Source organism: Balaenoptera borealis (assembly GCF_965194805.1).
Source record: "Balaenoptera borealis genome assembly, chromosome: 4".
Taxonomy (NCBI): Eukaryota; Metazoa; Chordata; class Mammalia; order Artiodactyla; family Balaenopteridae; genus Balaenoptera; species Balaenoptera borealis.
The window spans coordinates 50,392,592-50,406,994 of record NC_138861.1 but is presented as its reverse complement, the minus strand read 5'-3'; the positions used below and the strand labels follow the sequence as shown (position 1 = coordinate 50,406,994).

Here is a 14,403-nt window from a genome sequence, read left to right as displayed (position 1 = left end):
TTGAATTTTTTCAGGAGGATTATTCATATTAAGGTATCTTAATATGCAGTTGAAAATATGAGGACAAAGCCTGGGACACAGACATATCAAAATTTTTTAACTTCAGAGTCCCTAAGGGTAAAAAGACCTAATGCTAAAAGAAATTGACATTTTCTCATGAAGAACAGGTCGAGTACAAAGACTAAACATAAGTGCTTGAAGAATACTAATTTTAAGGGGAAGATGGAAGAGAAAGCTGTTGAAAGAAATTGCAAGAGAGGTCAGAGAAATAGTGAAAGAACAAGGAATGGGTATCTCAAATTGAAGACTGCAGATAGTTTTAATCAGGAAGAAAACATCAATAGGATCAAATGCCACAAAATAGGCAAATAAAGTATCCACTAGGATTTTAAAGCACTTACTGTATTGATGCCTAACTCTGTGCTGATCATGATGAAGAATCCTAAGTAAGACAAAAAGCCTTACAATCAAACTGAGGAGCTAACATTCATATTCAATTAATATGTGAATGCCAACCACAAGGGAAGCAATATGTGCTATTATTTTATTTAGTCAGTTAAAAGACAAAGTCAGATGATAAAAAAGAGGTACATATATATATATATATATACATACATACACAAATGCTTACATCCAGAGCAAAGAAAATTAAGTGAACTGAGATTTCTATTTTATGTTACTTATATCATTTAGGAAGATATTCATGAATGCCTTGAGTTTGAAGTTCTATTGTATAGTAACATAACATTATGGCATATTGGAGGGAATTAGGGAATTAGGATTATTAAATGGAGTGTATTAAGTCTTGAAGGTAAGTGATGAATAAAGTAATTAAAATGTTATTGTGTCTAGCACAGAGTGGCACATATGGTAGGCAGGTGCTCAATGAATATTCATTAGTTAAGCAGAATTCACAGCCAATGAAAATCCCTACTAAAATATATTAAACAAGCATCCTGCATTCCTAGCAAAAGCTGTGATTTCTTGGCAAGTAGAGATGAATCCTTATTTTAGGAACTCTCTCCACTGTTTTCTGTCTAAGTCTCTTTTGAAAGTGAAGGTGCCTTAAAATTTCACTGGTAAACAATATTCAAGATTTTATATAACCTGTTCTATTCTGTAATAATTTAAATTAGAAAAGAATTACCAGCTGGACCTTAAAACCCACCATTAAAATGAAGTTTGCTACTTTTAATAGGCACAAGAAGCAAAAAGAAAAAGACAGATACTGACCATAGTTTTGGAGTAGCTCCTCTTTGGTGGAGACAATCAGCGATCGGTCTTTTGCTGATAGAACTATGGCAAGGCACACATAATGCTGCTCAGAAGAATTCGCTCGGCGAACAATAGTAAGAAGTCTGACAGGGTGGTTATTTGGAGGAGAACTGAAATGTTCAATGCAAAACCAGCTGGAGTAGCTTAAGCCAGATGGAGGAGGGAAGAATCTTTCACCTAAAGTGAAAATAGAAAAATAACAATGAAAGAGTTTGTGGTTGACTCAGATTTATATTTTAAAAAGATGCCAAGAAAAGCAAAATCTCTAAATAAAATATAATCCACTGTAAAAAAAAAAAAAAGAATCTCATAAGCAGAGAAGGTAATATTTACCGGAACCAATGCCACTGACCACGGCCCCATCGGTAAGACCTGTTGTGACGGCATTGTTTGTAGGGGCATTATGAGGGGCCAAACTGGGTAGGAACAGGCAGCTATTAAAGAAAAGAAAACGTACATGTTAGAGAGCAACTGTTTTCTTCTCTTATTACTATGTACTTACCACAGTGAAATAAACTACCATTATTTAAGGGTAACCAGAGATAAGAGATCATGGAATAAGTCTGGATGCCTAACAAAGTCCTTCCCTTCTTTCAATTGTGTGAGAATACCAAAAGATGTATTTAAAAAATCTCCATTTTTAAAAATTTAAATTAAAAAAAATCATACTATAATTTGCACGTGGTAAAATGCACCAAAGTATAACCTTGTTCAAGACATTGGAAATTTTTCATCACCACAGAAAAATTCCCCTGTGCCCCTTTCTAGTGAGTCACTCTCCTCTGTTACACTGTCCTGATTAGTTTTGCCCAGTCCCAAATATGTTTTAATTCATTGTTCGATACTAACCCACGACAATGTTCTTAAAATACAATTTATAGTTTTAGATCAATATAGAAGAATCCCACAAACAACCAGTATAGACATAGGCTTTTTCTCTTAGCATTTATGTCCATTTTGAGGCTGACAGACTTTATAAATATACTCTTCTAGATTCACTATAGATTCTTTTTTTTAAATGATTAATATACTTTATTATAGAACTTTTTTAACTTATTTTTTATAAGCAGAGGAGAATCTCTCTCTCTTTTTGTTTTTGGCCATGTGGCTTATGGGATCTTAGTTCCCCAACCACAGATTGAACCTGGGCGAAGGCAGTGAAAGCCAGGAATCTTAACCACTAGGCCACCAGGGAACTCCCTAGATTCTTTATTTGTTACTTCTGTTATTAAAGTTTTTTCTGCCACTTCAAAGTATTTATTCATTTAATGTGATGGTAACTGAATACTTATAATGTATAAAATACTAATACTTATAATGTATAAGATACTAAGTTAAGTAATTTGAGAGAAAAAAGGACAAAACTTAGCCAAAGAGCTTTTAATCTAATTTTAATTTGCATATTATCTGTAACTTATTGCACTAAATCAGAGGTTGACAAACATTTTCTAGAGCGGGCCAGAGCATAAATATTTTATGCTTTGCAGACCAGATAGCCTCCATCATGACTTTGCAGTCTAGCATGAAAGCAGCCATAGATAATACATATACATAAATTAATGTGGCTATGTTACCATGAAACTTTATTTACAAAAAAAGAAAAAAAGAAAATTTACAAAAACAGATTTGGACCGTGCACCTTAGATTGCTGACTCCTATACCATATCAACTTATTTAGCATAATAAATAATTAAAAACATTTAAATCCACAAATCTTAACATGCTCAAGGAACTCAATCATTTGAAAATATATAGCATATACTAAATTTTAATCAAGTAGATTTAAAACCAAAGATCTATTTCTCAAAGGCAAGACTGAGGCATGAAATACAGTAGCTTGGCTACCTGGCAAACTTCTTACCCAAACCCTTCAAGGGATGTGTCAAATTCAACAAAAGTCGGAGTAACTGATGACCCATGAAGTCTGATGTCATGTGGGGTTGTCATGGAGACCAGGCACTTCACCCTGGTCAGGGGTACAGTACTTCCTTCTGCAGATTTCACTAGGCTCTTGCTTATGCGGTAATGGTTATCTTCATGTAAGCTGAAGACATTATCAGAACCCAGGCCTTCCATAGATGTGATCATACTACCTGTAAGTCAAAGAAAAGCTCTTGGGAAAAATATCATATAGATTTCTAAAATAGTGACTTTAACAAGGCTGATTAATTTTAAATACTACTCTTCAGTTTCAATATATACAGTAATTTTATTTTTAAACTCCAAAGCTATTATCCAGTTTTAATGTACTTTATGTTCACTTAAAAACTTACATAGCATACGTTTTTACTTTATATTTATTACTAAAGTAACAAACATTGCAGAAATGTTGGAAACTACAGAGTGCAAGTAAAGATCAGATAGAAAAAGAATAAAAATCACCAATGACCCCTATCCAAGCCACTGCTACAGTAAAATTTAATTATAAGCTACACTTAATGATGTTTATAAAAACCAGACTATACTTTCATTTTACAAAGTAATTTATTATTTCTCTTTGAGAAGAAAACAAAATATTTGAGAAGTATTATCATGGAAAGAAACAGGTCATCTTTCTTATTAAAAAAAATCGGAGCTAAATAGCAGAAACTTGCTTCTCCCATTTTCTCCCCATTTTTAATTCTTCCCTTGTAGCTATTAAAATTAGACAAGTGATCACAAAAATACTTGAATTTAAAAATTCCTATATGCATGCAAATGGTAATGATTTTAAGAACAAAAAAATAAAATTTAAGCAAGCTGTTCTATTCTTTCAGGAATACGTTATAAATATAATGGAGAAAATATTCCCTCTCAAGATAAACCACATGAATTTAATTATTTCCCTCTTAAGTGTGCTAAGCAGTCAGGCAACCATAAAAATATTTCAATATTCTTAGAGAAAGGAACTATTTTTTGTCAATTCTCAGGAACTGTGTAAAGTACAAAAACAACAACAACAACAAAAATATATACATGCAGGGGATGTGTATTAATTGATAAGAAAAACTGAAATACTGTTTTCCAATAAAACTGTGTTGGAACTCAAAAGATCTTAGTGTTTCCAAAACACAGTATTCACTAATCACTGACAATAAATTGTAGGAGGAAATAGTAAGGTTGAAATAATGGTTGAAGGTTGTTTAATCTCTTTGATTCTCACCTGAAAAAAAAAAAAGGTTGAACTAAATGATTACTATATGCTTGAAGAACAGGCATTCTACTCTTCTAGGTTCCATTCTTTCCTGCTTCACTAGTAATGGTTATTTCAATCCATTAACACAGATGCCTTAACTATGGCTAACAACAAGACAAAATAAATTGTAAAGTTAAAACCCACCAAACTATAGAATTAACACTGGGAGGAAATCCAGGGCATCTGAGCTCTCTATTGAGAATACTCTTTCCCCACAGCTCTTGAGTGGATGGAATCTGGTGCTCCTCCATGGTCTATGCCGGATGGGTAGGCAGTACCTACATTCTAACACCCCCCTCTCCGTCATCCTTGCATCAGCCTAATGCAAAAACTTCTCTTCCTTGGAGGTTCTGCATCAGCAATCCTATCACACACCTCTCTATGAAACTGCCATCTACTATTGCTGGCATTTCATTCTCACCTCTTCCCTGTACTAATTCTTGCCAGTGCACTGGGGGATCTCAAGGTCCACATGAACAACCTATCTAACACCTCCCTTCTATGATCACCTTTCCTCCAACGAGCTTTACCTCTACTTTACTCCAGAGCCAAATTCTGGGCACAGTCCTTTTCTCTGCTTGTCTCACCACTCCAATTTTGATTGCCATTACCCGACCTCATTCCTCAGTCCACCCATTCTTTTTCTCTCACTACATTTGCTTTTTAGCCTAGCCATTCTTCTCCAGCCCAGTGATCGATCCCTTTTCTCCCAGCCTATCACTAGCTGCTTGACTTTACTTCTTCCCCCATCTATCCTATACTTCTTGGTGTTTCTCTTCGACCACTTTTATTAGTATTTTAAATGTCCTGTCCTCCATGTCCTCCTGCACCAGCTGTCCTGCAAAGCCACAGCCTGTGAATAGCCCAGTCAACCACTCTAGTTCAGGCAGCAAAGGCTAATTGAGAAAGGTAAAGAAATTACGGATCTTCTGAGAAAGAGGTATTCCCCCTTCCAAGCCAAGGGTTATCCTGCACATAGGTCTCACCTCCTCTGGATCTTGCTTGTATCACTGATTCCTTTGCCACCCCTATCTGCCCGCTTCTCCAGTCAAACAATGAGATCTTAGTTTTTCTAGTTAAATAACAACAAACAAAAAACAACAACAGCAAACACTTCCCTTTCTTTTCTTTTACAGTCAAACTTCTTGAAATAATTTTCTTCCCCTACATGATTTTCATTTATAAGATAAACCAAAAAAAGGGAACTTCAAAGGTCAACTTACTTCTCATCTCTGGCTCATAACTCAGTGAACTTGGTTTGTGGACCCTATATTGTTTTAGCAGTTTTTTGTCCCAGGCACCACAATTTAATGGACTTGCCAAACGTAAAAACTCCCTAAAGAAGAGACAAAGCAAAGTTATTCCTTGATTGGGAACATCGTGTAATTCATAAACTAAACACACAAAAAATGTGACTTAATGAATTATCACAGACTAATTAAAAATACTAAAGCAATCTGAACAGTTATTATAATATACAATGCTAATTTTATGTTTCAATTCACCAAGCAGTGAAAAGAGCACCAAGTATTGTGAAAAGTTACAAAGGAAACCTGAGGAGCACGCTCTCCTGGAATGTGACGGGCAGAAATACAGTGAACTGTCAGGGGTGACAAAGACAGAAGCCCTTTATATGCAGTCATTTACAGCATCATGTAAAGGGAAAAAATTAAAAAAAGAATACTTCTCTGACGTTCCAATTCCCTACGGCAGAAAAAACAAATATTTAAAGGTCAGGTACCCTTTGCCAGTTTTTCACATAGAGTATGATACACAATTAGCTCATAATCTATGGCTTGTCAGCAAATAGGTGCCTGTACCATCAGGTGACCTTTGCATTCACCTAATTCATGCACTGTGAAAACTGAGCATGTCCCAATGGTTGGCTTCCTCTGTTTATCTAGGTAGGTAGTACAAGTTATTTAGTAAAATACAAGTATTAGGTATGAGATAGTCTCTTTTTCTCATTCAGCCTCTCTACTTTTAAAGTAGCAGATCATCAAAAAGGATCATGGGAAAATCTCCATGCTGTTTTCAAAACTTTAGGTCTCTGAATATATTCATAATGTGACAAAGTGAGTAGAGACTGTCTCATTCATCTTGGTATTACTAAGGCCTGGCACACTGCCCTGTACAATACTGTTTAACAAATGTTAACCGCAGAGGTTTTTCTTAGCTTGGGGTCAGTTAAAAAATATAAATTACAAATAGAGTCCAATCATTTTTAAGAAAGTTCCAAAAGTTTTATGAAAAAGGAGTACTTTAACAGCAGAAAAGAATTATTTTATTTATTTAAAAAAATATATATATATTTATTTATTTACACTGGGCCTTAGTTGCAGTAGGCGGGCCCCTTAGTTGCGGCTGAAAGTGACAAGATACGTGAGAGTATTTTTTTAAGGAGGGACAAGATGATTTAAACATTAAATCTGTTTGGCTAGGTAATTTCAAGGAAAGTATTTTTTTTTTAATGTTGTTTTATCCCTAAAACACAGAGCACTGTTTCTCTTATATTAAAAAAGGTTATTCAAATATACCTATTTCTCGAATGGCTAAACTGTGCAAGGTATATCCACACCATGGAATACAACTCAGCAATAGAAAGAAACAAACTCTTGATACATAACAATCTAGATGCATCTCAAAGGCACTACAACAAGTGAAAAAAGCTAATCACAAAAGGTCATACACTGTATGATTCAATTCACATAACATTTTCAAAGTGACAAAATTATGGAGATGGAGAACAGAGTGGTTTCTAGGGGTTAGAGATGGTGGGGGTTAGGGAAGCAGATATGATAATAAAGAGGGAGCACTGGGGAGATCTTTGTGACATCTTAATTGTGTGATGGTTACATCAATCTGACACAAATGATCAATAATGGGGGAACTGTAGCATACATGGATACATCGTACCAATGTCCGTTTCTTGGTTTTGATACTGTACTGTAGTTACATAAGATGTAACCACTGGGGGAAACTGGATGATGGGGACACAGAATCTCTCTGATCTACCTTTACAACTTCCTCTGAATCTCTAATTATTTTAAAATTTAAAAAGTGTTTCTTAAAAGAGTTCGTACACATAAAATGTTCTTATCTATAAAGTAGATGCAAGTCATACAAATATAACATGACTTCATTTTTAAAGGGAAGTGAGAGTTTGCTGGATTCAAGCAGAAGAAATGACCAACGGACAAAAACATCCTGTTTACTAATAACTAGATTTATCTGTTTCTAAGCGCGATATTTTGGGCATTTTGCCCATTTTTGTGGTGTTTTGGTTTTGCCCACAGATAACTGAATATATGTTTATTAAAGCAAGAACTCTTTGACTATCAAGACTCTAGAAACGGCCATTACTAATGGTGGCTTATTTGAATGTGAAGAAGAGAACACACTGACCTCAGCACCATGGGCTCCAGAGCCTGAGAGGCTAATCGTTCAAACATCCGCTGGAGGGGCGGGTGCAGCGAGTGGTCCTCATCAGCCAGTGCAGCACTGCACCGCTGCAGCAGTCGCGCATGGAGACCAGCTTCACACATGACTTGCTGGTTTCTTTCTGTGTGCACCAGTGATTGTAAAATATTTGCCACGGCCAGTTGAAGGTCCAAAGCATGCTGGAGTTAACAAAGAAATTCATGCCACCGGGGCATTCTTAATAAGACAGGTGATAGTTTTCTCCTTTTAAGAGTTCAAGCACACCTTTTAATATGAGGTCCCTACATGCTTCAGATTACGTTCAGATGAATTAAGTAGCTGACTTAGAGGGACACAGCAACTGCAGAACAGGGCTAGGGAAATATTTCTGGTCTTCATTCTGCTAGAAGCATACCTAGCTCGACTCCATTTTCTTTCAAGTCTTTCGTATTACATGACTATACGTAACTAATAATATTTTTATTTTTATAGAAATAGTGGGTATAAAGTAAATATTTTTCACGGTAAGTAAATAACCAGTTTAAAGAATGACCTATTGTTAACATTTGTGACACTTTAGGCCTTCGAAACCATACAACATTTTAAACAAAACTAGTCACCCAAACTCCTGAGTGTTACAAATGAAAATACATAAATAGCCTCAAAATGGTACCTTCAGTCATTTTTCTTCCTGTATTATTTATTAACAATTTCCACTGCTGAGCAGGATTTACAGGGAGAAAGAGAATTATTTTAGTACCAGCAGTAACTGCATTTTAACAAATGAGTTGTATTCTAAAACATACGTATCTACCACTCATTAGGAAAGTTAAGACTCGAACACGAAAATCCTTTTTCCTTTACCTACTTCAGTATGTGACACAGAAAGGTTCCATGTCACCTTCTTGGTCCCACTCCCTTTGCTCATGCAGTCACACCTTCCACTCATTAAAGACGGGAAGGAACCAATCTATCCAAGCTTACTTCTGGCTGTGTCACTGACCCAACAGAGGCCAGGAGGTCCAGCATAGAAAGCATGGCTCCAGGATGGATGATGACAGCATCAGAACTCTGGAGAGATGAAGTTGCCACATGTAGTTTCAGGTCAGCAACATTTTTAGGAGGGTAGACGGGGGGAGTTGAAACAGAATGATATGCATGCCTATGAAAAGAAAGAAGGGTAATTGGGTATTTAATTTCAATCACATTCTCTGTTCATTTGCTTCATCTTCTACTACCTTTCTCCACTGAGTAAACAAAAGCCTTATAATTAAGGGTTGGGTTACAAAACACCTTAACATTGGGAAATTAAAAAACAATATCTTATCAATTCTTGAGTCACATACAGACAACTTATCAAGTCTTTTAGGCTCTTATATGTTTTTACCACTTACTATTTGGATTGTTTCATTAAAGAATGGCACATGATAACTAGTTAACATTACTCTATGGTGTATTTGAAAGTTGCTAAAAGAGTAGATCCTAAAAGTTCTCATGACAAGGAAAAAACCATTTCTTCCTTGAATCTATGTAAGATGATAGATGTTAAGTAAACCTACTGTGGTAATCATTTTGCAACACATGTAAGCCAAGTCATTACGATGTACACCTTAAACGTTATACAGCGCAGTATATCAATTATATCTCAGTAAAACCGAAAAAAAGAAAAACAAAAAGAATAACATACATGACAGAAGATATAAAGAATAGGTGAAATTACAGTGAGTCAAAGCTCTAAGAAAGATGATAGTTCTGATAATTTGTGATGAGCGTACAAGTTATATTAAGTGCCTCAGTGAGAGTGTTTTCTTTGAAATTTCCTATGTGTTTTTAACCTTTCCTTAAACCATGGGTAATATAATCAAGAACAAACAAGATCAAAGCGGCCTATGCTGTAACTGGTTCAACTGAGTCAGAGTTGGCTCAGAATCCTGGCCACGTGTCAATAAATGTATTAAGAATCAAGGAGTTCTCCTTTAGCTTATTTGGAACAACATTCACGCTCTTTTGCATTATCCTCCCTACCACTGAGAATATTCACAATTTTTAAAAACTTGGGATATTTTACGTAACAAGCTTCCATGAGTTAGAAAGCCTAGCCATGCCCTGAATGCACAACATTTCTTCTCGTCAATGATCTCCACCGTCTATTGCATACTCTTCTTCTGCAATTCATGAGTTTTGCACATTTTGTATCTTGGCACAAGGAAACAGATGCTTGTGGCTTCAGCCTATGGGAGCTCTTTGTTCCAATGAATTGGTTTCAGCATAATTTGTCTAATGCTGAGCTCTGTCACTGAGAGCAGCACAGTTTCAGCTCTCTGGCACAAGAGCAGCTTGGGAAACAGATGCTTTAAGTCACTGATTTAGTAGCAAAGAATTGGCACTGCCATTTTTTTTTTTTTTTTTTTTTAAGTACCATTCTCTTTTTAACAGAGATTCTAGGAAAGTACTCAGCTTCACTTAAAAAAAAGAAAAAAAACACATGTGCTCTACCGTTTAAAGTCAGCATATCCTCCACCTACTCATTTTTTTCACTCCCTGGTTTTTTTTTTTCTGTTTTTGTTCAGAAAGATTTAATTTCTAAATATTACTAGAATAGTTTTCTAACTGTTTATTAACAACAGGTATCCTCCTCCCATGTTTCTCCCTTTATTCTTTAAAATATTTTGACCTAACTAGAAAAACAAAAAGATTCCTAATTCCTCTATTGTGTAATAGGAACTCCAAACCATTAAGAAATTTCATAAAAATTGTTTTCATTACACATAAAAACTAACGCAATTTTGAGAAAAAACATCAATTCTAATTGTATATTCTAGTTACAGGCCTTCTGAAATTATTTCTTAGTTGCCTGATTTAATATAAATTTGAACTTAAATTATTGATACGTATAGCTAGGAAGAAGTCCTTTATGTCTTTGGAAACTGAACTCTACTAATATGTAACTATTATAGTAGTAAACTTTTAAATCTTATATAGAAAAATATTCTAATGTAGGAATTACATTATTCTTCTCAAACTAGAAAAATACTGCAAGCATCGTAGAAATCTAAAACATGGTATTTATTAAGTAAAATTAGGTTGATTTTAACAGCCATTATATAACATTAACTCTTACTAAGTCACTTAGGTATTACCACAGGTATTACCACTTTTTACATTTAGAGACTGTGGTAAGCTTATTAAATTGGTAGCTACCAACCAAGACCTAACCATTTGTAAAGATAGGATAAAATGACATTGCAAAATTTAGTTAATTTTTATGTTGCAGTTACTTTTAAAGCTTAAAGAAATTGCTACTTAATATTTCAATCTAACTTCTTATATATACTTATCTACCTCTTTTGGGAATATATACTTAAATATTTAAATTCTGAATTTGCTTTGCCTTAATTATCAAGTGTGTATAGGCACTAAGTAATGGACCCCATGTTCGAACGATAACTAGTACTCGCCACCTTTTTTGCTATTGCAGATATATTCTGAGAGTCTTGGTTACTATTTTGTATTTTGTTTTCACCTCCTCTAACTGTGACTGAATATTGTTCAGCATAATTCTGTTCCATTATTCCTTCTGAATAATGAAAAAAAATTACGAGTTTTAGTTTTCCAAAATAAGGTTTCCTAGTTCTTTTTCCTCCAATTCTTCTAATAGAGAAGAATCTCCAAGATTTTACTTGCCAGACAAGTATCACAAGTTGAAATTTCCTTAGTACCTTAATCTCCACAAGCCATAAAACTAACACAATGTTGGGTTTTTCCTTTTGCAAACAAAACAAAACAAAACATGTTTTGCCACAAGAAAAAAGATGCCCATAAGCTGATGTAATCTGAGATGTTCTTGAGATATTCTAACTTCAAAAATTACTATACTGTGAAGTAAAAAAAAGTTTTCTTTATTAGCTTATGATTCTTATCACTGAGCAAAATGTATGTAACCTGACCAGAATGGCAAGCTGAAAATGTCAACACTGATCTTATTATTAGCAGGAACAGCACTGGGAGCTTCCTTGGGGTAACATCAACTTGTAAGCCTCATTAGAATTCCCATGGATAAGATACACTCAACTACAACTGCTGATTCAGTGACAGTTTCCCCTTAGGTCAAAGACAGGACATCCTTACATGTAGCTGTGTTGCAAAAGATGAAAAAATGTTTTTGATCGAAGGCCTTAAATAACTATGATATGGAATAAAATGCTGTTTTCCCTCTGTCAAACTACTATTTAAATAAATAGTAGGTTCTGATAGATTTTTAAATATTTGTCCCCTTAATCTGTAGATCCCTATTGAAAGTGTTCTGTAATTTTTGGTTAATACTTAATGAATTTAAACACAGCAATTTTTGAGCCTTTACCATGTATGATAGAATCATAAATATGATTTTTTTAATGATTAAAATTATTTAGTAATTGAAACTATTTTTCTAACATCCAGTAGTTCTCTGGGATAGTAAGCACACATGAATCTTCCAACACAAAGTATACCTTTTACCTTATTCATTTTAGCAACAGAAAAATACACTAGGTCAACTCAAATTGATTTCATAATATCTTGAATCAAGAACTGCTCTTACAAAAACAAAAAAGAAATAGTAGTTTTTAAAAACAAATACATTGAACAATACTAAATTCATTTAACTATGCCATGATTTACTAGAAGAAAATGAGCTGTAAGCCCCAGTGTAAATTTAAAAGAAAAAGGAAAATATAAGCCTATATACCTAATGAATATTACTCTTAAAATATATTGAAATACCAAATTTATAACAAATACTTCAAATTTAGTACTAAATTAACCACAACTGTGTTCAAGTTTCAAAATCTGAACAACAGAAATAAAATTAAACAACAACATAGCAGAACCTCAGGGTTCATTTTTAAAAAGCCACAGCGGAAGAGAATTAATACAAGACTTAAGGACTTGCACTTGCTTATGAGGAAAACAGGGGCAGGAAGAGTATTTGGTGCCAAGTGCACAGACTATGATCCTTTTAAGTACAGGTCGCAAATGGAATCTCAAATGGATCTTAATTGTACTCTTGTCAATCAACTGCTGGTTCTTTATAGTCATAAGCTTTATATATGAGGTAGACTACATCAGTTTAGAAAGAGATTTACACACAACTGATGAAAACAGGAGCTAGGGGAGATTTTTTTTATTCGCTTTTTCAAAGGTTAGCCTGCTGAGTCTTCATAACAGCATCATATTTCAACTGGTTGAACCCGATTGAGAAAATACACATTTCCTCAGCCAGTGCTGGGATGTTCATTTTGAAGTAATACTAAAAACCAAAGAATGATCCCAAGCACATTTAAAGTGAAAAGAAAAAGGAGAAAAGTATTCTAGTTAAAGAGTAGAGAGGCATTACATCCTCATTTCTAAATTAATTTTAATAAAATACATGCTGGCTCTAAAATGCATATTTTAGTCCAAATAATAGGGTTGGATGACAAAAGTCTACATGTCCTTCATATCTTCATAGCATCAACACATTTTACTCTCATAAATATACTCAGCAGAAGTTGACAGTTTTGAAAGCAAAAACAAAGATATCAAATAGAAAGAAAATAATTAACGTTACAAAGCACAAAATCCACATTAACATATAATTGAGCACAGAAGAAAAAAAACCCATACAAGTAAAGACTGACTTCGGTTATTAGATCAGTACCTTTTCCTGGACAAAGCTGGTGTACCCCAAGGAGAGGGGAGAGAAGACTCACTTGTCAGGCAAGGAGGGATCTGCTCTGCACGACTACAGACGACAAAACAGGGCGGTTTAGAAAGGTCAGAACAGGACACCGGGTTGGCAGTTGGTTAGTTTCACAAGAAATACCAGTAAAAGTTTAATAGGGAACATCCTCCCTACTCAGCGGGAACAAGGAACAAGACTACAACACATGCACTGAGGGAAACAGAAAAGCATGCTTAGGGCAGATGCTTATTCATTCATGTTAACACGTAACATATTTGTTAAACAGAGTGCTATAGGCCTTGTTTTTTGAGGAAGCAAACTAAAAATAAGGTACACTAACCAGGATAAGTTAGAAAACAAGGGAAAAGAGGTTGAATCTAAATACACAAATTTTAATTTTAAAAAACATCTTATTCCCTCAACACTACACTCTCCCATGGTTTCTATAAGTTAACGATATATATGCATTTTTATTTTCAAGGCAGGGAAAATTTGAAAACCTTTTTTACATTACCTGTGTTTTCTATCTAAATACTAAGGCCAAAGAAATATTAAGAAACAAGAAACATCTCAGTAGGCATTTCAAAGTAGATAATTTCACAGTTAAGGATATAAAAGCTTTTAGCTCTACCCAATAGAGTTACTTGCTTTATTTATGGGGCCATTATAGAAACAATTCACTTGTTTTATGAAGTAAAACTATGGTGATGGTTAAAAGTGATAATGCTTGGGGCAAATTAGCAGCACGATCAGCATGATCACTCTCACATTATTTTCAAAGTGAGAGCTTAATTGAAAACACACTTTAAGAACTGAAAATAAGTGATTTAGG

The 14,403-nt window shown here is 34.5% G+C and overlaps 1 protein-coding gene across 10 annotated transcripts in view; it reads right to left on the bottom strand.

Moving 5' to 3' along the window:
- The window catches only part of WDFY3 (WD repeat and FYVE domain containing 3), a 275,484-nt gene that overhangs the window by 112,337 nt on the left and 148,744 nt on the right, over positions 1-14,403 (bottom strand). For 9 of the 10 annotated variants that reach the window (XM_082391039.1, XM_082391040.1, XM_082391031.1 and 6 more), the window contains 7 exons: positions 13,548-13,631; positions 8,855-9,032; positions 7,856-8,070; positions 5,674-5,786; positions 3,137-3,368; positions 1,609-1,709; positions 1,234-1,452 (listed from right to left, as the gene is read on the bottom strand). In XM_082391039.1, the coding sequence (XP_082247165.1) occupies positions 1,234-1,452; positions 1,609-1,709; positions 3,137-3,368; positions 5,674-5,786; positions 7,856-8,070; positions 8,855-9,032; positions 13,548-13,631 (1,142 nt within the window). The remainder of the gene's footprint in view (positions 1-1,233; positions 1,453-1,608; positions 1,710-3,136; positions 3,369-5,673; positions 5,787-7,855; positions 8,071-8,854; positions 9,033-13,547; positions 13,632-14,403) is intronic. The other variant, XM_082391037.1, reaches the window with a different exon arrangement.